General features: G+C 41.4%; 1 protein-coding gene across 2 annotated transcripts in view; it reads left to right on the top strand.

The window, feature by feature from the left end:
• The window catches only part of MARCHF6 (membrane associated ring-CH-type finger 6), a 375,114-nt gene that overhangs the window by 73,969 nt on the left and 275,695 nt on the right, over positions 1 to 25,450 (top strand). For both annotated transcript variants that reach the window (XM_075826906.1, XM_075826903.1), the window contains exon 6: positions 5,955 to 6,123. In XM_075826906.1, the coding sequence (XP_075683021.1) occupies positions 5,955 to 6,123 (169 nt within the window). The remainder of the gene's footprint in view (positions 1 to 5,954; positions 6,124 to 25,450) is intronic.

Genomic DNA, 25,450 nt, shown 5'->3' with positions numbered 1-25,450 from the left:
CATTGTTCTAATTTTTTTTTCTTTTTCACGAGTCAGGAAATATTATAAATTGGATTCAATTTATAATATTTCCCAGCACTGGTCACTAGATGGAGCCATTCCCAAAATTGCAGCATTGCATGTGGTAAAGCAACCACATTGCTTTATGCTGCAAAATTGGGTAAAAATCCCTCGCTCTAGTGAGCTCTCAGAATCCCCCCCTCCTTTATCCTGGCTAGTGCCGGGAGAAACGAGGGGTTTGAACGGTCTAACCTCCTACACTGTGTGTCGCCATTTTTTGAGCTAACACACAGTGTAGTAGGTTTACATACAGTAGTAAACACACACTGAAACACGAACATACATAGAAATAACTTACCTGCTCCAGTCGCCGCCGCTCCCTCCGGTCCATCAGCTCCGTCTGCTGCCGCTGCTCCATGTGCACAAGTCCGGAAGCCGCGACCGGAAGTAGTAATCTTACTGTCCGGCCGCGACTTCCGGTCCACAGGAAAATGGCGCCGGACGGCGCGCATTTCAAATTGAACTGTGTGGGAGCGGCGCATGGATGGCAGGGGATGGACCTGTGTTGATAGGATGGAAGAGAATTATCTTGAAAACTATTGGGTATGAAGTGACCTTCTTGCCAAGCGATACAGGGCTACATAAATGTAAACAGATGTGAGAATTATGACTGCCTAAACTCCCTGAAACCCCCCTCCCCGTTAAAAATAGTTTGTTTTTAGTAGTGTACAAATGAAAAGTTCAAAAACCTCCCATTTTCCCCATAAAGCATTGTTAAAAAAAAAAGTTAACAAAATGGGTATCGTCGCTTTAAGTCTGAATTATTACAATATAACATTATTTAACCCACACGTTGAATGGTGCAAAAAAAATAAAAATATTAAAATGCCAGAATCTGTTTTTTTTGGGTGATCTTAGTGCTAAAAAAAAGATATAATAAAAAATTATGAAGTTGAATGTACCAATAAAAACTACAGCTTGTCCCGCAAAAAATAAGCTGTCACATCGCTCAATCTGTGAAAAAAAAAAAAAGTTCTGGCTCTCCGAATATGGTCACACACAATTTTTTTTTTTTTAACAAATCGTTTTTTTTCTTTGTGATGGTAGTAAAACATTAAAAAAAGATTATATAAATTTGCTATTAGTCTTCGTATTGAGCCACAGAATAAAGTTTAAGTTGTCGTTTTTACCACATTGTGATAGCTGTAAAAACAAAACCCAAAAAACAATGGAGCAATCGCAGTTCTTTCCAATTCCACCCCACATAGAATTTTTTTTCAGTTTCCCAGTACATTATATGGTGCTTTAAATAGTGCCAATAGAAACAACAACTCCTGCAAAAAATAAGCCATCCCACCCATCCAGTGACAGAAAAATAAAAAAGTTATGGCTCTTAGAAGGCGAGGAGCGATTAACCCCAAAAAAAATTATTATTATTTTTTTTTTAACACACGCTGAGTATGGAGCAAGCACATTGCTTTATGCTGCAAAATTGGGTAAAAAGCCCTCGCTCTAGTGAGCTCTCAGCATCCCCCCCCTCCTTTATCCTGGCTAGTGCCGGGATAAACGAGGGGATTCAACGGTCTAACCTCCTACACTGTGTGTCGCCATTTTTTGAGCTAACACACAGTGTAGAAGGTTTACATACAGTAGTAAACACACACAAACACGAACATACATAGAAATCTCTTACCTGCTCCTGCCGCCGCGGCTCCCTCGGGCCCGTCCGCTCCGTCTGCTGCCGCTGGTCCAAGTGCACAAGTCCGGAAGCCGGCGACCGGAAGTAGTAATCTTACTGTCCGGCCGCGACTTCCGGTCCACAGGAAAATGGCGCCGGACGGCGCGCATTTCAAATTGGACTGTGTGGGAGCGGCGCATGCGCCGTTCCCACACAGACGGCGTACATTGAAGTGGATGGAACGGGCCCCGTTCGCAGTCCCTATGGGACTGGAGCTGCCGTATGCCATGTCTGTATGTGTCGTTAATCGACACATACAGAAATGGAAAAAAAAATGGCAGCCCCCATAGGGAAGAAAAAGTGTAAAAATAAGAAAAAGTAACACACAAACACACAAATTAATCCAAACGTTTTTAATAAAGCACTAACATCTTTAACATATTAAAAAAAAAAATTGTGGTAACACTGTTCCTTTAAAGGGTAACTAAACTTTAAACAAACTTCTGACCTGTCATCGTGACATGTCAAAAGTTTTGATCGGTGGGGGTCCGAGCACCAAGACCCCCACCGATCGCTAGAACGAAGCTGCAGAAGCACTCGGGTGAGCTCTTGAGCTGTTTGGTTTCTGATAGGTTTTTCTCAAAAAGCTGATGTAGCGGTGTATGGACTCAATAGAAAGTCTATGGGCCCGTACACCACTACATCGGTTTTCCGAAAAAAGCCCATAAAAAAACGAAGCGGCTCACCTGAGCACTTCTGCCGCGTCGTTGTAGCGGTCAGTGGGGGTCTCCGTGCTCGGACCCCCACCGATCAAAACTTCTGACCTGTCACTATGACACGTCAGTAGTTTGAAGTTTTAGTTACCATTTAACTTGTTTCAAATTCTGTATTTGTTTTTTCTGCGTAATTATTTACTGCGTCTTAGTGTCCGTCTTCTACGATTTGTCTGTTTTCTAGATAACATAGCACACTATGTTAAACATAAACAGGCCGGGAGGGCAAAAACACTTAATTTTAAGAAGGCCAATTTCCCCAGGATGAGGGCTGCAATTCAGAATATAGACTGGGAAGAACCAATGTCAAATAATGGTACAAATGATAAATTGGAGATTTTAAAATCTACTTTGGGTGGTAATAGTGCCAAATGTATTCCTACAGGTAACAAGTATAAACAACTAAAATTAAACCCCACATGGCTTACACCTTCTGTAAAAAGGGCAATATATGACAAAAAGGGCATTTGAAAAATACAAATCTGAGGGTAAAGCTGTAGTCTTTATAAATTATAAGGAGCTTAATAAAATCTGTAAAAAGGTAATAAAATCAGCAAAAATACAAAATGAAAGGCAGGTGGCTAAGGATAGTAAAACAAATCCCCAAAAATTCTTCAAGTATGTAAATGCAAAAAAGCCAAGGTCTGCACATGTAGGATCCTAAATAGTGGTAATGGGGAGTTGGTCACAGGGGATCAAGAGAAGGCAGAGTTACTAAATGGGTTCTTTAGCTCTGTATATACAACAGAAGAAAGTGCAGCTGATGTACCCGGTTCCAGTGCTGTTAATATCAGTTGATCTACTGAATTGGCTGAATGTAGATGTGGTCCAAGCTAAGTAAAATAAATGTACACAAGGCACTGGGACCAGGTGGGTTACACCCTAGAGTTCTTGAAGAGCTTAGTTCAGTTATTTCTGTCCCCCTCTTCATAATATTTAGAGATTCTCTCGTGACTGGGACTGACGCAGGGCATATGTGGTGCCTATTTTCAAAAAGGGCTCTAGGTCTTCCCCGGGAAATTATAGACAAGTAAGCTTAACATCCATTATGGGGCTATTGTTAACGCAATCATGGGCCAAAATATATTAGACTGAAATTTGTAATGGGTATGTCAACCGATACCCGCCCTCTAGTGATTTATCCAGTTTCCAAATCATAGGTGATAGATATATATATATATCTGAGAGAAAAGATGACACAGGAGACCATGCTTGTATGCTCAAAATCCTTCTCTGCGGTTTATTGATCCAAACAAGTATATAAGTATAATGACAGGAAAGGTGTAGGCTTTGGTTTCAGCCAATCATCTACAATATGATAATGACTCTGATTCAGCCAATGAGAATATTTCAATGCATTATAATAATTCTTCACCCTCCAAGCCCCAGGTGGCCTGAACCTTGTCCCATGGACAAGACACGCATTTCAGATACACAAGTTAATATCTACTTCTTTATCTCACTAGAGAATGGAGACTGCAGATAAGTTTAAATCATTCAAACAGAGGGCTGAATCCCCTTCCCTCATGGTAAACAATGTCATTGTTCATTCGGCCAAGGCTATTTGATCTGCTCCTTACAAGAGAAATAAAACATTCAATTCAAGAACACAACAGAATTGCTTCAGGACATCTGCTGACATTTACTTTTTACTTATTAATCTCAAGATGGCTCCTTCAGGCCAAAAGATAGATTCCAATGATCCAAAATGGACGCCTACCATACAAGATGGAGTCCATGCAAAATGTTATCTTTTAAACATATTCTAATCACTTTCACAGCTATTGAGGGACTATATACAGGATTATGTGACAAAAAATAGTATTATCAGTGACAGCCAGCACGGTTTTACTAAGGACAGAAGTTGTAAAACCAACTAGATTTTTTTTTTATGAAGAGGTAAGCAGAAGCCTAGACAGAGGGGCCGCTGTGGATATAGTGTTTTTGGACTTTGCGACTGCATTTGACACTGTCCCTCATAGACGTCTAATGGGTAAATTAAGGACTATAGGTTTAGACAGTATAGTTTGTAATTGGATTGAGAATTGGCTCAAGGACCGTATCCAGAGAGTTGTGGTCAATGATTCCTACTCTGAATGGTCCCCGTTTATAAGTGGTGTACCCCAGGGTTCTCTGCTGGGACCACTATTATTCAACTTATTTATTAATGATATAGAGGATGGGATTTCTATTTTTGCAGATGACACCAAGCTATGTAATATTATTCAGTCTATGGAAGATGTTTGTAATTTGCAAGCTGATTTGGACCCCCTGAGTGTTTGAGCGTCCACTTGGCAAATTAAGTTTAATGTAGATAAATGTAAAGTTATGCATCTGGGTACCAACAACCTGCCTGCATCATATGTCCTAGGGGGAGCTATACTGGGAGTCACTTGTTGAGAAGGATCTGGGTGTACTTGTAGATCAGAAACTAAATAACAGCATGCAGTGTCAATCAGCTGCTTCAAAGGCCAGCAAGATATTGTTGTGTATTAAAAGAGGCATGGACTCGCGGGACAGGGATGTAATATTACCACTTTACAAAGCATTAGTGAGGCCTCCTCTAGAATATGCAGTTCAGTTCTGGGCTCCAGTTCATAGAAAGGATGCCCTGGAGTTGGAAAAAATACAAAGAAGAGCAACAAAGCTAATAAGTGGCATGGAGAATCTAAGTTATGAGGAAAGGTTAAAAGAACTAAACCTATTTAGCCTTGAAAAGAGACGATTAAGGGGGGACATGATTAATTTATATAAATATATGAATGGCGCATACAAAAAATATGGTGAAATCCTGTTCCATGTAAAACCCCCTCAAAAAACAAGAGGGCACTCCCTCTGTCTGCAGGTTGAACCTTTTTTTTTTTTTTCTCCAGAGGCGACAAGCCATCCTTACTGTGAGAACGGTGAATCTATGGAATAGTCACCGCAGGTGCTGGTCACAGCAGGGGCAGTAGATGGCTTTAAAAAAAGGCTTAGATAATTTCCTAGAACAAAAAAAATATAAGCTCCTGTGTGTATAAGTAATTTTTTTTTTCCCTTCCCTTTCCCATTCCTTGGTTGAACTTGATGGACATGGGTCTTTTTTGAACCGTACAAACTATGTAACTATGTTCTTCCTGTAAGTAGCAATGTATTCTGGATTGAATATCTAATGTCGTAGATGGCACAAAATCCAAGACACGTTATTCTATGTTTTTCTGTAAGCATGGTGGAACAGAAAAATGATACGTACATATAGTTTTAGAACAATTGTTTACTTTTGCTATGTGAGAGAGAAGATACTGTGTAAATATAATCTGTATATAAGGGGAGAGTTTGTACACAAACAGATTTTTTTTTTTCAGCACCAAAAGCGTGCACTTCCAGATACAGCATTATATTCTTATTTGTTGTTTACAGTTTAAAATGTTTGTAATGAGACAAATACACCGTGATGCCAGCCTGGCAACTTTAATGTGTTAATATGTTTCAGATTGCACTAATTTCAGACTGGTTTTTTTCAGGGAAAATTTACTGGCAGACTGCTTGCAAGGCTGCTTTGTTGTGACATGTACTCTCTGCGCTTTTATAAGTCTTGTTTGGTTAAGAGAACAAATTGTCCATGGAGGAGCACCTCTGTGGCTAGATCAAAATTTTCCACAACCTCAAAATATTTTGGGCCACCAAAACGAGGTAGGTTTTATTTGTATTTTTTTTTTTTTAATCCATAATAAACTGTTTATTGTAAAAAATACTCCAAACTTTCCTGAATTTGTCTTCTGCGGTGCATAATTATATTGTATTCTATATAAAAGAGTATCCGGCACACCAATTTTGAAACAAAGGTATTTTTTATTTTGTTTTTGTTTTTAATGCCAGTGGCAGAGTGCGACGTTTCGGTCTAAGTGACCTTCATCAGGCACTGAGCCGCACTGGGAAACTGAATAGACGAGCGCTAGTGGTGCTGATAGTGGCTGGCCGCTGTATCATGGCGCTCCGCTATCAGAACCACTAGCGCTCATCTATTCAGTTTCCCAGCACGGATCAGTGCCTGATGAAGGTCACTTAGACCGAAACGTCGCACTCTGCCACTGGCATTAAAAACAAAAACAAAATAAAAAAATACCTTTGTTTCAAAATTGGTGTGCCGGATACTCTTTTATATTTATATTTGGGTTGGGCCCCTATCCGTGCAAAACCTCACCCTTCCACGTATTTGGTGCTGTCTGAACCTATACATATATTGTATTCTAAGCTTAAAATATAGCAACTAAACGGTGGAGTATTCATTCATTCATTCATTCATTCATTCATTCATATATATATATATATATATATATATATATATATATATATTGCACACAAAAAATGCACGCTCCTTGTGCTGCTTTATTCTTTTTCTCTGATTTTATTTATATATATATATATATATATATATATATATATATATATATATATATATAATTTTTTTTTTTTTTTTTTTTTTTTTTTTTGCTTTTTTACTAAAAAAAATAGTAATCAAGCTTGCATTTACTTATAATCTGAGCTGTGCAAGCACCCTGGTGTTTTGGTACTAATTTACCGCCTGATTATGGTATTGGAACAGGTTCTAATTTTTTGCCTTTTGGTCCCACACGGTGCAATTTTGCCCTGTGGCTGAAAACCACACTGGAAAACGCATGTGTTTTATCGCGGTTTCCATACGAACTGCAAAAATTATGGAGAAACGCATGCAGTGCAGTTAAAAGCCGCAACACTGCAACGTGTAAATACAACCTAATTAGTTTTTTTTTTTGTTAAGTTTAAACCCTTCCCGCTTCAGCCACTTTTGGCCTGTCTGACAGAACTTTGTAATGCTTTTATTTATCCTAACGATTCTGAGATTTTTTCGTGACACGTACTTTGTCATGGGGTAAAATGTAATAGAAACATTCATTGCTTATTTGTGAATAACAAAATTAGCAAAAATTAGCACTTTTCTAAATTTAATTGTCTCTGCTTGTAAGACAGATAGTAATACCACACGGACTTGTTATTAACATTTCTCTTATTTGTACAGTATGTTGACAGTTTTTCTCAACATCCTTTTATTTTTCTAGGATGCTACAAGGCTTCTAATTTAGCAGCAATTTCTCACTTTTTCTAGAAAATTTCAAAAGCTTATTTTTTTTTCAGGGTTCAGTTCTGTAGTAGCTTTGAGGGGCATATATATTCGAAACCCCCATAAATCAAACCATTTTAAAAACGGGACCCCTCAAAGTTCTGTAGCACAGCAAGTGTTAACAGAAAAACACCACTCAATATTTATTGCCCAGATTCTGCAGTTTTTAGAAATATTCTACATGTGGCCCTAGTGCGGTAATGGACTGAAACACAGGCCTCAGAAGCAAAGGAGCACCTAGTGGATCTTAAGGCCTTCTTTTTATTAGAATATATTTTAGGCACCGTCTCCGGTTGGAAGAGGTCTTGTGGTGCCGTAAACTAAGGAAACACTCCAAAAAAAGACCCAATTTTGGAATCTATACCCCACAATTCATTTAGAGGTATATTGAGCATTTTAACCCCACAGGCGTTTCACAGATTGTATTGGGCAGTGAAATAAACAACCAGGCTCGGCAGCATAGCATCACATCCCTATGACAACCCACCATGGACAAGAGTCCCTGATGACCTTTGCAGCTAGTCTCAGAGAATTTTATGTTTCTGGTAATCTCAAACTGCCATGCCTTTTTGCCCCTTAACAACCTCCATAGTTCCCAGCAGAGCGTCCCTGTTCTCTTGCATAGAATTTGCTACTGCCACCTAACCGCACACTGCAGAGACCCACAAACTTATTTAGTTTACTTCAAATTGAGGCAAAAAAATAACCGTAATTAATTTTTCTTTTAAAAGGAGTTGACCCAAGATCAACATTAGGTGATGAATGTCTGAATGCAGGGTTCCCCACCGCTAAATTAATAACAGCGCAGTGTAGGGGCCTTGAACATATGTTGAAAACATGCCTTTGTGGTCGCAGATAGACTTGGCATTTCAGAGAAAACAAACTTTGTTTGCAAATTCAGAATTGGTCGCAAGTACCCGAGGGCTCGCTCCTAAGCCTGGCAAATGCTCTGGTTTTCGTGAGTAAACCCTGCCCAAATCCGCCTCCTTTGGCCTTGATTGATTGGCTCCAGCGTTTGACAACCTCAGCAGCTCACAACTGACGTGGACTAGCGTGACTGGCCAGACTTGGTAGTCCATGATATTGATGGGCCACTGGACAGAAGTCCGTCATCAGAGTCCTACATACAGTGATGTGAAATGTGGTGTATAAATATTGGAAGAGAGAGGGGTAAATCACACCTCTGAATCTTGTAGACGGAGAAACCTTAAGGGCAAAAGAGGAGGGGGTTCTCAAACACTGAAGAATATTTCCTGTGTTTGAGAATTACTAAATTGCTCAAAAAACTATATTCTCTCAGCTAGTGCTGCTTTATGTAAAGTAGTCACCACAGCAAAAGACATCCCGCTCCCAAAATATTTATTGAAGCATTACGCATCCCCTGCAACATATGATGGAACTGTCTCTCCGAAATGATGACGACGAACAATCTGAGTGCAGCGAGGCCAAAAATATTGGACACTACCCTGCAATATTGGAAGGATAATAAATATTTTTGAAGACCATTGTACAAGCTAACAAGATTTTCCTTTGCTGTTTGCATCAAGAATTACTTGAAGTGTGTTTAGTGCTGCTGGCGTGTCGTGACTCATAAGTGACTGTTGCAGAAGGTTGCTTAAAAATGTAGAGAGGCGGGGGGCGTGGCCGCAAGCGCATGGAGTAGGACGTGTGGTGTTCCAGCTCCCTAGCTCCTAGGCTATAATCGGCTAACATCGGCTCTCACAGGGCTCATCCGTGATTTTAAATAACAGCACCGATAACCGGACACCGTAAGGATACTTACCCTGTCAAGATGGGAAGGATTCGTAAGAAACCGGCCGCTACAAAGATGACGGAGTTCTTCCCGGCGGCGAGGTCCCAAAATGGCGCCGGATCGCCGTCTTCAGAGAGGTCAGAGGAGCATGTAGCTGACCGCAGATCTTCTGGGGCTGTTAGAGGTGCAGGCCTCGCAGTCTCCTCACCCTGCTTTCCTCGATCCTCGGACCCTGCATTGCTGCATACCGGGCCTCAAGCTGGACTGTTCTCCTCCAGGATGCCATCTTCCCCAACAGTGAGTACTGATAACTCTCCTCCAGACCATGTGCTAAACATGGCGTCTGAGATGTTACACAGCACAGGGGCTGATAAACCAGTGACTGAATCTGCACTTAAACTCATGCTGCACGAATTTCATGCTTCTATACAGCAGTCTATTCAGCATGCATTCCATGATTTACAAAAAGATTTCATTGCCTTGGGGGATAGAACCTCTCACATTGAAACTAAGTTATCAGAATACTCTGTGGCCCATAATGACTTAGTGGACTCTAATATCTGTTTGGAAGAACAAGTGGAAGCGTTGTCGTGTAAAATTGCGGACTTGGAGGACAGGTCACGTCGAAATAATGTGCGCTTTAGGGGTATTCCTGAAGATATAACAAATGCTCAACTGATGGAATATTTAATGGATCTATTTGTGGCCCTGCTGCCGGAGACGCCGCAGGGAGATTTGCTGGTGGATAGGGCGCATCGTATCCCTAAACCTAAATCCCTGCCGGCATCGACGCCAAGAGATGTGATTGCCCGGATACACTTTTATCATTTCAAAGATAAGCTTCTCCTGGCAGCGAGAAACGCAACCTCTCTACCTGAGAGATTTAAGAATATACAGCTATTTGCTGATCTTTCAGCAGCTACACTACTTCGCAGGAAAGAATTTGGCCCCACAACACGTGTTTTACGGGACTGCCAGATACCTTATAAATGGGGGTTTCCTGTTAAATTGGTTATCTCGTACAAAGAATCAAGGCATGTTGCGGACACTCCGGCTAAAGCCGCGGCACTCATCACCAAGTGGAATTTAGAGTCAGGGGGACTACCAAAAGGGGAATCTTCTCCACGGCTCCGAGCTGTCAACCCAGCTACAAAGTTTTACCGCCTTGAGGAGGAATGGCGCGAAGTGCGCCATCGTCGGTCTTCTTTATCTTAACCTCCAGCAGGGGTTCCCATTTAAATTCTCTGTTATTGCTTACACTGCTGGAATGCATTGTTCATGTATAAGTAGCCTCTGTGGAGGCAGTTATTCTGTGCCAGTATTGGATGAGCGTTTATGCTTTTTGTTTTGAGGGGAGGAGCTCTCATTGATATGGCCTAGGGTAGGGTCATGTCTGCTAGTGTTGATGCAGATTTCCCTCCCTATCTGCTTGTCAGATAGGACCTGGATCGCTATGTTTAGTTGTTTGTTTAAGGATCCGCGGGTTGGATTCGGTGGTTCAGTTACTCACACTCACAGGTCATAAGATACTAGATCTCATAGCTAGTTTGAGATTACAGGTGGTGTTGTTACACCGCGAGAAAGGGGCCTTTACGCAAGTATATTTTAACCGTCAATATGGTACTTAAATTTTCCTCCCTGAACACTAAAGGGTTAAATAGCCCTTTCAAACGCTCCATGTTATGGGCTGAAGCTAAGAAATTGCAGGCATCGGTGTTATGTGTACAAGAGACACACTTAAATCAGGCAGACACATTTCGTCTAAAACACAAGCATTTTCCCCACATATATACAGCCCCAGCAGTTGCAAAGAAAAGAGGTGTGTCTATTATAATTAATCACGCGGTTGCATTTGTACAGGATCATATACATATTGATCCTGGAGGCCGGTATATCATTCTAGTGTGCCATTTGAATAATGTACAGTATACTATTGTCAATGTATATGCGCCAAACACTCATCAGATCCGATTCCTTAATAGACTTTTTAGAAAGATTCATCAGATTCAAAAAGGACCTCTTATAATAGTAGGAGACTACAATAAAGTTATGTGGCCGTCTTTAGACACTACAACAATGGGAGCGGTGCATTCTCCCTCGGAATTATTCAAAACTATGTCAGAGGAGGGTCTGGTGGATGTTTGGCGCTTGCAACATTTAAATGAGAAGGATTTCACATTCTTTTCACACCCTCATGGCACATATTTGAGAATTGATATGGTATTCGTGGATAGGTATTTGTTTGATAAGGTCTCTTCCTCTCAAATTGGACCCATTACGTGGTCTAATCACGCCCCTATTTCAATTTCTGAAAATTTTAATAAACCCCCTTCATTCCCCTGGCGGATTAATCACTTTATCTTAAATTCCCCTAAATATCAAGACGCTCATGTAACCAACTTAGAAGAGTTCTTTCAATTTAATGTATCCCCGGAGGAATCTCCCACAATGGTTTGGTGTGCCCATAAAGCCTATATGAGAGGGCACTTCCTTAGTTTAGCAGCTAGGGACAAAAAGATTAGGGAAGCTAAAAGAATTCAACTATTAGAAGATATTATCCGACTTACGCAGGTAAATAAAGTGGCATTTGATACAGGAAGAGCCCACGAGATTGGACATCTCCATACACAATTGCACCAATTAGACTTATACAAATACGATAAAGCTTTAAGACGTCTGAAAGTCAAGTATTACAGGCACAGTAATAGGGCGGGAACTCTTTTAGCGCAACAATTAAAACATCAAGACTGTAAATCTAGAATTCCCTTCCTTTACAACCAACAAAACGAGATTTTATTTAATCCACAGGATATTGCGAACTCTATCGCACAATATTACTCTTCTCTCTATAATTTAAAACAATATCCAGTGGTTCCCCAACCTTCCTCGCCGGGCATTGCAGGATTTTTGGACTCTGTAGCGCTTCCGCGTGTCACACCAGACCAGCTGGAAGCCTTATCCCAGCCTTTCCAACTGACAGAAATTGGAGATGCTATAAGTTCCCTGAAGTCCCAAAAATCTCCAGGGCCTGATGGGCTTACTAATGATTATTTTAAAAAATTCCGCACTATTCTAGGCCCCCAGCTTTTATCTTTATTCACGCATATTCACACGACGGGTCAAATGCCTCCAGAAATGCTCCGAGCTACAGTTATAACATTACCTAAACCGGGCAAACCTGCGGATAGGCCGCAAAATTTTCGTCCCATTAGCCTACTTAATACAGATTTAAAGTTGTACTCCAAAATCTTAGCCACGAGATTGGCTTTGATACTTCCTCAATTGATACATCAAGATCAGGTTGGATTTATTAGGTAGAGATCTTCGGTAGATGGGACGAGAAGGTTTGTAGACCTCATCGATTGGGTGGGGAGAAGTCGGACGCCTTCTCTGCTTCTATCTTTCGATGCGGAGAAGGCGTTTGATCGGGTGCACTGGGGTTACCTGGAGGCTGTTCTTACCAAATTTGGCATCGTGGGGAAAGCTCGAGACATCATTATGGCACTATACACTCATCCTTCTGCTACGGTGTTGGCCTCGGGGTATCAATCTTCCCCATTTCTTATCACTAATGGCACACGTCAGGGGTGTCCGCTTTCCCCGCTAATTTTTACTCTGGTGATGGAGCCATTGGCGGAGGTCATAAGATCAAATACAGAAATCAGAGGGGTAAAAGTTGTGCGAACTGAACACAAAATAGGTCTATTCGCCGATGATGTTCTTATGATTCTGACAGACCCCTGCACCTCCCTTCCACACATTATGAATAGTCTAAACGCGTTTAGTACTATTTCTTATTACAAACTAAATGAAAATAAGTCCCAAATTATGAACATGGGCTTATCAGATTCGGTGGTTCAGAATTTGCAATCTTTGTACTCCTTTCAATGGTCGACTCGAGGGCTGACTTATTTAGGGATTAAATTAGCTTTCCCAGCCTCTCAGATGTATGCTCTTAACTACCCCCCGCTACTGAGCCAGTTATCCAGCGAACTAGAGGAATACCTTAAATTTGAGGTTTCGTGGGTAGGGCGTATTGCAGCACTGAAAATTATGATTTTACCTAAAATTCTCTACCTGTTTAGGAATTTGCCCATCTGGATCCCTACCTCATATTTACATAAACGACAAAATTTACTGGTGAAGTATGTATGGAAAAAACAAAGGGCCAGAGTTGCGGCTCAGGTTCTTTACCTACCAATCGCTCAAGGCGGTTTAGGCTTCCCTCATATTACAGCGTACTATCACGCCTGCATTTTAGATCAGGTTAGACAATGGTTGCACCCTACACAGTCCTTGCATTGGGTTCTCATAGAAAAAGCACGGGAAAATGTTAACTCCTTGGATTCATACCTATGGGCTATGGCACTTAAACAGCCCACTCCCACCCCAACTATGTTAACTACCAAGGCTGCTTTAGCTTCATGGAAAATGATGGTAGTAAAAAGAGGCCTGGTTCCACTAAGGGTAGCAGAGTTATCCATTAAGAATCTCTCATACTTGTTACCTGATATGAACCTGTCAATGTGGGAATCGGAGGGCATTGAGAAGGTGGGGGACGTGTGGAGTGAAGGTCGTCTTCTTACCTTTGCGGAGCTATCTACTAAGTTTCATCTGCCAATTACAGAATTTTACAAATATGTTAGAGTTCGTCACTTTTTGTTGGGAATGAGTGATACTCCTTCTCCCCTTAAAACGCCTTACGAAATATACTTTCACCAGCCGGATAGAAGAGCAAAAGGGGTGTCCAAAACCTATCAGGCTATCTTGGAAATGTTGAACAAATCTAACCTTCTATTCGTTGATAAATGGAAAACTGATCTTGCATTGCCCACGGGTAGTGTAGACTGGGAAGCTACTTTCTCCCTGGCCTCTCAACTATCCAACTCCACTCACCATTTAGAAGCCTCTAGGAAGGTATTATACAGGTGGTATTTGACACCTCACCGCCTATCTCTCATCTACCCTAACTCATCTAATATGTGCTGGAGATGCTGTAAGGAAATTGGTACTCTTAAGCATATTTTTTGGTTTTGTTCAGCTCTTAAGACGTTTTGGAAGAAAATAGATAAACTATTAACCAATGTCCTACAATTTCCGCTAGAATGTACCCCGGAGTTGGCATTACTTAATGTGGGATTAGGCGACTTTCATACACATAAGACCGTAATCTTCCATGTGTTGTGCTCAGCAAGAATATTAATTGCTAGGTATTGGAAGAAGACCTCCACTCCTACGCTGAATGAGGTGATTCAATGTGTTAATCTAAATTGTATTATGGAACGTTCGATTTATCAGCAGAGAACCCTAGTAACCCAGTGTCTTCATTGGGATAAATGGACTGATTCTCGTTATTTTGTTGATGCTCTCCACACATAAGACATTTTTCCTTACAAATGTATGATCCTGTGAGTAAGGTTTAGTGTTATTTTTTGGTTCTGTTTTTAGTTAATTTTGTTTAGTTTGATCTAGATGTTTTTTGTTTTCTTTTTTATTTTTATCAAAAACCGAGTAAAACAAATATATTACTAAAGGAGTACATATGTTTTTAGTCCTTTATATATCATTGACTGTTCATGTTACAACTTTATATGGGCCTAAGATGTATATTTATGTATGCTCTGAACATCCTTGACTTTTATAAGTATGATCTTCATATATGACTGTCAGCGGGGGTTGTCCCGATATACTCTGGTAAAGTGTAATATATGTACATCAGATGTTTTCTTATTTTCTCAATAAAAACCTTTGTTTCAAAAAAAAAAAAAAAAAAATGTAGAGAGGCTAGTATTAAAATAAATACATATCATGACCAGCAGGCTTCACACGCACTTTATAAATTAGTCCTCTTTGGAATGGAATCCATTGAGGGGGATGGCTCTGACACCAGTGCTTACAATTGGGAATGATGACAACATTAATGTGGAGATGGCCTTAGCCCTTATTCACACGACCGGGTTTCCTGGCCGTGTGACGGCCGTGTAAAAATCGTCCGTCACAAGGCTGCAGTAGGAACAATAGACCCCTAATGGGGCTATTCACACGACTAATTTTTTGACGGCCCGGGAAACCCAGCCATCAAAAAATGGGACATGCCCTATTTTCGGCCGTTCTGCTGGCGGCCCGGCTCTGATAGAAGTCTATGGGGCCGGGTAATACACGGCCATCACTTGAATGTGCTCCAAGTGACGGCCGTGTGTTCCGTCGCTTGCTCTCTCCTTCTCCTCCTCACAGTGCGAGTGTATGTCTTTTGCTCCCTGTAGGAGCTTCGGCAACGCTGTGGCCAGGGATTGGGGATTCCGCTCCATCAGAAGTCCCTGACTTCACTGTATCCAAATATGGACATTGAAGTCAGGGACATCTGAAGCAGAATCCCCGGCGATGTGGCCGGGTATTCCACTCCAGCAGAAGTATCTGACTTCACTGTGTCCAAATATGGACATTGAAGTCAGGGACATCTGAAGCGGAACCCCGGCGAGGTGGCCGGGGATTTCGGCTCCAGGAGAAGTCCATGGCTTCACTGTTCATATATGGACACCGTGACGTCAGGCACTTCTGAAGCGGAATCCCCGACCCTGTGGCCGGTGTCTCCGCTCCAGGAGAAGTCCCTGACTTATTCATACGACAGGGTCAGAGTGTCTGCCGATAAAACTGTCAGTTTTGGGCCAATTTTCCCGGCCGTTTTGCATCCATTCCGATTCAGTTCCGGGCCATGTTGCCGGTTTTTAACGGCTGATTTTGACCCGTTTTTGCATCCGTTTTTTTTTCCCTGTCAGTTTTAAAAAAATTTAATTTTTGCCATACACTTCCCTCTGTAGATACTGCCACAGCCCCCGTGTAGGTAGTGTCACACACCCCCCCTGTAGTTAATGCCACACAGCCCCCTTGTACATAGTCACCCCCATAGATGGCACCACCCCCTCCTGTAGGGGATGGCTCCAGGAGATTCTCCTACAGGGAGCAAAAAAATACCCTCCTCCTCCTCACATGCACTTTGCACTGTGGGGAGAAGGAGAGAGAGCGAGCGACAAAAGACACGGCCGTCACTTGGAGCACATTCAAGTGATGGCCGTGTATTACCTGGCCCCATAGACTTCTGCCAAAAATAGGGCATGTCCCATTTTTCGACGGCCGGGTTTCCCGGGTCGTCAAAAAAATCGGTTGTGTGAATAGCCCCATTAGGGGTCTATTGTTCCTACTGCGGCGTTGTGACAGCCGTTTTATGAACGGCCATCACACGGCCAGGAAACCCTGTTGTGTGAATAAGGTCTTAGTTAGTAGTTACATGTTTTGTTATGGTGACCCACAATAGGTAGTTTAATGCTGGGGTTGTGTGTACAAGCACTGCCCTTTGGTTCACCACAAACAGCAGAGTGTAAAGCGAACTCTTCTCCCATCAAATCTTACTGGACCGCCTTTGGCAAGTTGCAACGTTATTTGAAAAATCAAAAAGGAACAGGCTGTTAAGATACGGATGTCAATTACTGTCACATTAATCTAAACCACTTCTCTTGAGTTCTCATTTTTTGGCCCAAAAGCTGTGTATTTACAGAAGGTTATGTGAATATAGATCTGCTTTGTGTGTAGGTGCTGTTTCTGGGGAGTACATCATTGTGAGTAGAAGTAAAAAGTTAACACACTGTAGGTAGCGAAGTAAAATATTACATATGTCTGCCATTTTAATTTCATCATTGTGTATTGCTGAATTTTTTTATAGTGGGGGGAAAAAAATGAAACACACAGTTTGACTTCTGCTAAAGTTTGTGCTCTTTTCTAGTACATTCAATGTTGTCCTGTTTTAGTAAGGTCGAAGTGCTTAAACAGGTATTCCTATCTATGGCCTCATGCTCACGACCGTAGCCATGTGCACGGCCGTGATTTTTGGGTTGGACGGCCGCAGTGTGTCACCCGCGCGCCACCCGCAAATCGCGGGCCGTGCACATGGCCGCGTGCATTAATTTCTTTGAGCCTGGACCGCAGAACACGGCCTTAATAAGACATGTCCGTTCTTTCTGCGGTCCAGGCTCCTGGGACATGGATGGACCGTGGAAACCATGGTCGTGTGCATGGGCCCATAGAAATTAATGGGGCCACTATTCTCCCGTGGATTTTCGGGGAAATTGCGGCCGCAAAAGCACGTTCGTGTGCATGAGGCCTTCTAATGTAATGGCATATTGCTAGGATATGCCATCACTTTATGATTGGTGGGGGTCTGACCTCTGGGAACCTCACCAATCTTGAGAATGTAAAGGGGTCGTAGCACTGATTCAGTGCTGCGTCATCTTAACTTTTTTTTCCCTCCACAGTGGTGCCCCAGATGCCTGCAGTAGAGGCAACTGCAGCACAGCCTGGTTCCAGTCATTGGAGCCACCTCAGCTTCTTCCACAGCTGGGTGTCTGGCAACACCCTTTAGTTTGTTTGGTCTTAATACAATTTAAGTGAAGACCGTTCTAGATAAATTCTGTGACCCTCCAAACTTCTGTTGTATTTTTAGGTTAGTGCTACACTGGGACTTTTTATCATTTTTCAAATAGATGTTTAGAAACCACTGTCCATACAAATTCTTAAAGGGGTTTTCCAGGCACTAAAAATTGATGGCCTATCCTCAGGATAGGCCATCAGTAGCTGATTAGTCGGGGTCTGACTTTCAGGACCCCCACCGATTGGCTGTTTTGAAATGGTCGAAGCGCTCCTGCGAGCGCTGCTTCCCCTTCATTTTTTTTTCTTGCTCACTGTCGTCGACACGTATTTAGTGGCGACTCACAGGTATTGCAGCCTTTTCTCCTATTCACTTCAATGGGTGATAAGGATGAAATACCTGTGAATCACCGCTAAATGTGTGTCGAAGAATCGGTGAGCAAGAAGAAATTAAGGGGAAGCAGCACTTGTACAAGCGCTGCAGCCCCCTTCAAAAAGACTGATCGTCGGGGGGTCCGAAAGTCGGATCCTGACCAATCAGCTGTTGATGGCCTATCCTGAGGATAGGCCATCAATTTTTTTTGTCTGGGAAAACCCCTTTAAAAATGGCTACAGTTAATCAAATTGCTAGTGATTTCTATCTTTATTTGCTACTTTCTGAGTTATGTTTAAATAAAAAATAGTGAAATAAATTACTCTATCAAACAAAGTTTTACTAAAAAATGTTTACCAGTAGTTTTCTCTGGTGTGGCAATGGTGCAGCTCCTTGGCGTACCATTCTGTTCTGTTGAAAACATCCTTATAAAGTGCAAGAAGAATATAAAAAAAAGATGTCTAACACCTAAACTGTCCAAATAGCCATTAACCCTCTCTTCACTGCGAGCCATGGTATATTGTATTATGTACTGCACTGGCTGGGACCAGAAAGCCGCTAATCGTTTAGTATAAAAAGTTCACTAAAGAGAAAAAACTAAACTTTTGCAGCGGATTTAAAAGCAGTCAAATGATTGCATAGTATAGTCCCCTAGTAGATTTACAGCAAGGCAAGTGTAATCTCGCGAGATTACGATGTAACCTGTCACTTAAAACGAGATTACGCTTGCCTTGCTGTAAATCTCACACAAACGTAACAGAATTGTCCGGATTGTGAATAGACATCACGTCCTGGCTGGAGGTAATGTATATTCATTGTCAGGACACTTGAGTAACGTTAGTGTGTGTATGTGGCCGCACATAGTGATGTAATAAGATTACTATATGCTGTGTAAATGAATGGGGAGAAGTGTATGACGCTGATTGGTCAGCGTCATACACTTCTCTCCACAATGCCCACTTGGTCAAAAAGTAAAACACGCCCAGTTGTCCATTAAGGAACTCATTTGCATAAAGCTAAAATAGGTCATAACTCCGTCAAAAATGATCGTTTTTCTAAATTAAAAAAATTGCTGTTACCTACATTACAGCGCCGATCACATTATGTACAAGATAGGGCACTTATAATGTGGTGACAGAGCCTCTAAGTAAATTTATTTTTTTCTTCTCTTTTTTTTCCTTTTGAAATTTGATATACACGTGTAAAAGCACAACCCACACAATCACCTCTGTAAAAATAAATTGAGTATTACACGTGTTCAAGCACCACATACCCTCCTAATAAAAATTTCCGAATCAACCCAAAGGGTCTATTCAGTCGAGGAGGCATACGCCATCCTGGCCTCTGTCACTGATACGTCCAGCGAGGAAGAAGAGAAATATGCCCCATTCCTTTTGTCATCCTCTTCCAGTAAAGAGGAATCCCCGCTAAGGCCCCCCAGGACAACAGCTCAGGCAACCTCTCAAATTAGTGACACCATGTGGGACCCGCCCCCTGAGAATTATGAGCCCCACATTATTTCATAGTAAGCTCAGAAATTCGGTATGAGACTGCAGGCCTCACAGAAATTGACTTTTTCAGAGTCTTTTTTTTTCTTTGGGAATTTAGTTAATTTAATGGTGGCTCAGATAAATTTATATGCCTAGTAATTTTTAGCCCACAACCCCAGGTCATCATTTGCTAGGTGGACCCCCATAGATGCAGCGGAGATTAACATTTTGGGGCCTTGTGCTACATATTTGCCTAGAAAAAAAAGCCGGAGATTAGGCAATACTGGAGTACGGCTCTTTTATACAGCACCCCATTTTACCTCCTGGCAATGCCCCAGACACGTTTTGAAATAATTCTGAAGTTTTTCCATTATAATGAGAAAGCCCAGTGCCCACCCCTGGATGACCCCACATATGACCGCCTATTCAAAATCAGGTCAGACGTTGATCATTTTTGCACCACATTTAAACAATCATACACACTTGAAAAGAACCATGCAATAGACTAGTCCCTTGTACATTTTAAGGGGAGACTAAAGTTCCACCAATACCTGCCTGGCAAGAGGGCGAGGCATGGAATTAAAATGTACCAGCTGTGTGAGAGCAGGTCAGACTACACCTACATGTTTAGGGTTTATGAAGGGAAGGACACCAGGATAGAACCTCCAGAATGCCTCCCTGTCCTGGGAGTTGGTGGGAAAATGGTGTGGGATTTGGTACACCCACTGCTGGACCAAGATTATCACCTTTACATCGATAACTTCTATACCAGCGTCCCACTATTTAACTGCCTCTCCACCAGAAGCAGTGGAGCATGTGGCACCGTGCGCAAAAACCAGAGCGGCCTCTCTAAAACTCTGATTGGGCAACCATTAAGAAAGGGAGAAAGCATGGCACTAAACAGCGAGAACTTGTTGACCACAATACATGGTAGCAGCAGCACCCCCACCCCTGTCCGAGGTAGCACTATATTGACCCCCCAAGCCAGATTGCATCCTAGGCTATATTAAGTAAATGGGAGGGTTTGATCTATCTGATAATGTACTAAAGCCATACAGTGCCATGCGAAAACAAAGGCGTGGTACAAAAAGCTGGCCGTGCACATGGTACAGATGGCATTTAATAATGCTATTGTGCTATCCCAATGTGCAGGCAATGGCCCTTGAATTTGGGGAACGGGAAGGGGAGGACCCCAGTACTTCCAGAAGCGATGGTTTACGTATTGTACCAGGGCAACACTTTCCCAGAGAAATTCCTTCCACTGGTGAAAATGGAAGGACCCAAAAATGGTGCAAAATGTGTTACAAAAGGGGCAGAAGACTAGACACAACTTATTGCGAAACTTGCCTCGACAAACCTGACCTCTGCCTAAAGGATTCCTTCAAAGTATATTCCACATCCATGGATTATTAATTGTATCATTTTATTTAAATGCTCCCTATACCCCTAATTTAATTTCCTTGAGGAATGTATTTTCCCAAATGGGATCACTTTTGTCGGATTGCCACTGTTTTGTCCCCTCAGGGGCTTTGCAAATGTGACATGGCCTCCGCAAACCATTCCAGCTAAACTTGAACTCGAAATGGCGCTACTTCCCTTCTGAGCCCTGCCATGTGTCCAAACAGCAGTTTATGACCACATATAGGGTATTGTCATACTCGGGAGAAACTGCTCTACAAATGTTGGGGTGCTGTTTCTTCGTTAGTTCTGGTGGAAAAGAGGAAAAACTTGCTAAACCTACATTTTATTGGAAAGAATATAGATTTTCACTTTCACGGCCTACTTCCAATAATTTCTGCAAAAAACCTGCACAGTCAAAATTTCCTTGAGGGGTGTAGTTTCCCAAATGGGGGTCACTTTTGGGGGGTATCCACTGTTTTGTCCCCTCAGGGGCTTTGCAAGTGCGACATGGCCTCCCAAACTATTCCTGCTGAATTTGAACTCCAAAAGCCAGATGGCTCTCCTTCCCTACTGAGCCGTGCAGTGTGTCCAAACAGTCGTTTATGACCACATATGGGGTATTGTTGTACTCAGGAGAAATTGCAATGCAAGTGTTGGGGTGCTTTTTATCCTTTTTAGTCCTTGTTGTAAATTAACAAAATTATCTGAATTTTTTTTAATTTTGTCATTTTCACGGCCCAATTTTTATTCAATCTATGAAACACCTGTGGGGACAAAATGCTAGGATTTCTTGTGGGGTGGGGTGTAGTCTCCAAAATAGGGTATTTTTTGGGGGGTGTTTCCTTTGTTTTTGTACCAAAAGACCTCTTCAAACCTGACCTGGTGCCTAAATTATAATCTAATAAAAAGAAGGCCCCATAAAGTCGCTATGTGCTCTTTTGCTTCTGAGGCCTGTGTTTGTCCATTAGCACACTTGGGTCACGTGTGGGATTAGTTGTCACGATACCAGAATTTGGACTTCGATACCGATACTTTGTGTAGTATTGAAGGTACTCGATACCAAAACGATACTTTGACAACAATAATAAAAAAAAAAAGAGGCCTTCCATTTTCTGATGTGAGGCACGTGGTGTGATGAATTTTGAACCTCCTTGTGCCTCACATATATTGTAATTAACCCCATCATGTTTCTCCGTCATAATGGACAACATTGTGTTAATGTGTGAGGTAGATGATGGGTTTAATTACTATGACTGAGGCACATGGAGGTTCAAAGTTCATAATTCATAATACCTTGTGCCTCACACTAAAAGCCGTTTTTAATTTTATAACCGCGTAAACATCATAAATTTTGTTACGGTCACGACAATACCGAATATGTGTATCTTATGTATTGAAACTTGTGTTAATGTTTATTTTAGAAAATGTATGTTTGTTTTATTTAACCCCTTAATGACCGGGCCATTTTGCACGTTAATGACCAAGGATTATTTTTTGTTTTTTCACGGTCGCATTCCAAGAGTCGTAACTTTTTTTTTATTCCGTCGACATAGCCGTATAAGGGCTTGTTTTTTGCGGGACGAGTTGTATTTTGTAATTGTACCATTTTTAGATGCTTATAACATATTGATTAACTTTTATTAACTTTATTTTAGGAGAGAATTGAAAATAAGCATCTATTCCAGCATTGATTTTCACGTTATAAATTTACGCCGTTTACTATGCAGCGTAAATAACATGTTACCTTTTATTCTATGGGTCGGCACGATTACGGGGATACCAAATATGTAAAGGTTTTATGTTTTTCCTACGTTTTCACAATAAAAACCCTTTTAGAAAAAAATTACTTGTTTTTGCATCGCCGCGTTCCAAGAGCCGTAACGTTTTTATTTTTCCGTCGATGTGGTCGTATGTGGGCTTGATTTTTGCAGGACAATGTGTAGTTTTCATTAGTACAATTTTGGGGTACATAGGACTTATAGATTAACTTTTATTTTATTTTTTATGGGGGGAATGGCAGAAAGAGAATTTTGCCGTTGTTTTTTGCGTTTTCTTTGGACGCCGTTCATCCGGCGGTTTAATTAATGTGTTCATTTTATTGGTAAAGTTGTTACGATCGTGGGGATACCATATATGTGTATGTGTGATTTGTTTAGACCGTTTTACTAAATAAAATCACTTTTTGGGGCAAAAAAGTAGTTTTATTTGACTGTGACTGTAATTTTTTTTTTTTTTTTCTTTTCACAAACTTTATTTAACTGATTGTAATTTTTTTTTTAAGTCCCATCAGGACACTTCACTATGCGATCTGTTGATCGCATATATAATGCTTTGGTATACTTAGTATACCAAAGCATTATTGCCTGTCAGTGTAAAACTGACAGGCAATCTGTTAGGTCATGCCTCCAGCATCGCCTAACAGGCAGATGCTGAAGACAGACCTGGGGGTCTTTGTTAGACCCCCGGCTGTCATGGAAACCCGACGGCGACCCGCGATTTGTTTCCGGGGGCGCCGATCGGGTGACAGAGGGAGCTCCCTCCCTCTGTCAAACACATTAGATGCCGCTGTCACTATTGACAGCGGCATTTAATGGGTTAAACTGCCGGAATCGGCGCGCGCTTCGATTCCGGCAGTTGCAGCAGGAGCCAGGCTGTGTATAACAGCCGTGCTCCTGCCGCTGATCGTGTGGGTACAGTGACAGTACCCACGCGATCACAGGACGGATATATCCGTCCTCCTGCGCGAACTAGCAGCTGCTGAGGACGGATATATCCGTCCTTCGGCGTTAAGGAGTTAACATTACTTTTTTTTTTTAAACTTTAATGTACTGGCATATATCTATACCATCGATCGTATGCAGGCAGTTGTTAGGGCATACTTAGGCATGTCTTAACAGCAGGAAATATGGTCAGACAGCCCTGGGGTCCCTCAATGGACCCTGGGCTGTCTGCCCATATATGGTATGTCCCTTAAAGGGGTTGTCCGAAATGACTGTTAATGCTTGTAATTTATAAATGTAAATACATTTGTAATATACTTACATTTTCCAAAGTGGCCCTGTTTCCAGATCTTGCCGTGGGGTACTTGACTGGTGATCTTCAATTCTTTTCCGGGTATACGACACGTCACTTGTGACGTTCCATGTATGGGCTGTTCTGTTGTAACGCACATGTGTTAACAACATTCATGTGTTATAATACTAAGCTGTGCGGCTACACAGCTTAGTATTGAAATACATGAAATAACGATATTGAACCATTTGAGAGTGCACGATATCGAAACCGTATCGAAATTTCAATGCATCGTGCATCCCTTTGTGGGATGTTTATAAAAACTGCAGAATCTGGGCAATAAATATTGAGTTGCGTATTTATGGTAAAAACTGTGTTACAGAAAAAATTTATTAAAAATTAGCTTCTACAAAAAAATTTAATTTGTAAATTTCACCTCTACTTTGCTATAATTCCTGTGAAAAGCCTTAAGTGTTAAGACACTTTCTGAATGCGGTTCTGACAGTACTGTCAGAAACGGGTCGCTTTTTTTAAACCTAGAACTAATGAAAAAATGTTTCCCAATAGTCTTTAATGGCAACAGATTCCAACTGTATGGGCGTCCAGTTGCAGCCTGTTGCAGTGTGTGTTTTTTGCAGTAAGCAGTAAAAAAAATGTATATCCCAACTATATGGCAAAAATGTAACGTAAACTGATCTCTGTTCACATGCGCTGGAAGCTCCATTAGGAGCCGCCTTAGCAGATTACATAAAGAAATACTGGAAAAATAGCAGCATGCTGTCCTATTTTTTATTTTATTTTTTCAGTAAAATGACTGAAACCTAATCCATCCAATTAAATTCAATTGCACCTATTGGGCACTATTGGTGTCCGTCATGTGGATCCATTCCTTCACAGCATTAAATTCCGTTTTTGTTTTTTTCCCATAGTCTTTTTATATATATATATATATATATATATATATATATATACACACACACACACACACTACCGTTCAAAAGTTTAGGGTCACTTAGAAATTTCCTTATTTTTGAAAGAAAAGCAGTTTTTTTCAATGAAGATAACATTAAATTAATCAGAAAAACACTATACATTGTTAATGGGCTAAATGACTATTCTAGCTGCAAACGTCTGGTTTTTGATGCAATATCTACATAGGTGTATAGAGGCCCATTTCCAGCAACCATCACTCCAGTGTTCTAATGGTACATTGTGTTTGCTAACTGTGGTAGAAGGCTAATGGATGATTAGAAAACACTTGAAAACCCTTGTGCAGTTATGTTGGCACCGCTGTAAACCGTTTTGCTGTTTAGAGGAGCTATAAAACTGACCTTCCTTTGAGTTAGTTGAGAATCTGGAGCATTATATTTGTGGGTTCGATTAAACTCTCAAAATGGCTAGAAAAAGAGAGC

This window comes from Rhinoderma darwinii, chromosome 5, assembly GCF_050947455.1.
Source record: "Rhinoderma darwinii isolate aRhiDar2 chromosome 5, aRhiDar2.hap1, whole genome shotgun sequence".
Taxonomy (NCBI): domain Eukaryota; kingdom Metazoa; phylum Chordata; class Amphibia; order Anura; family Rhinodermatidae; genus Rhinoderma; species Rhinoderma darwinii.
Note: the sequence above shows the minus strand (reverse complement) of the source record. Positions and strands in the feature narration are given on the sequence as shown.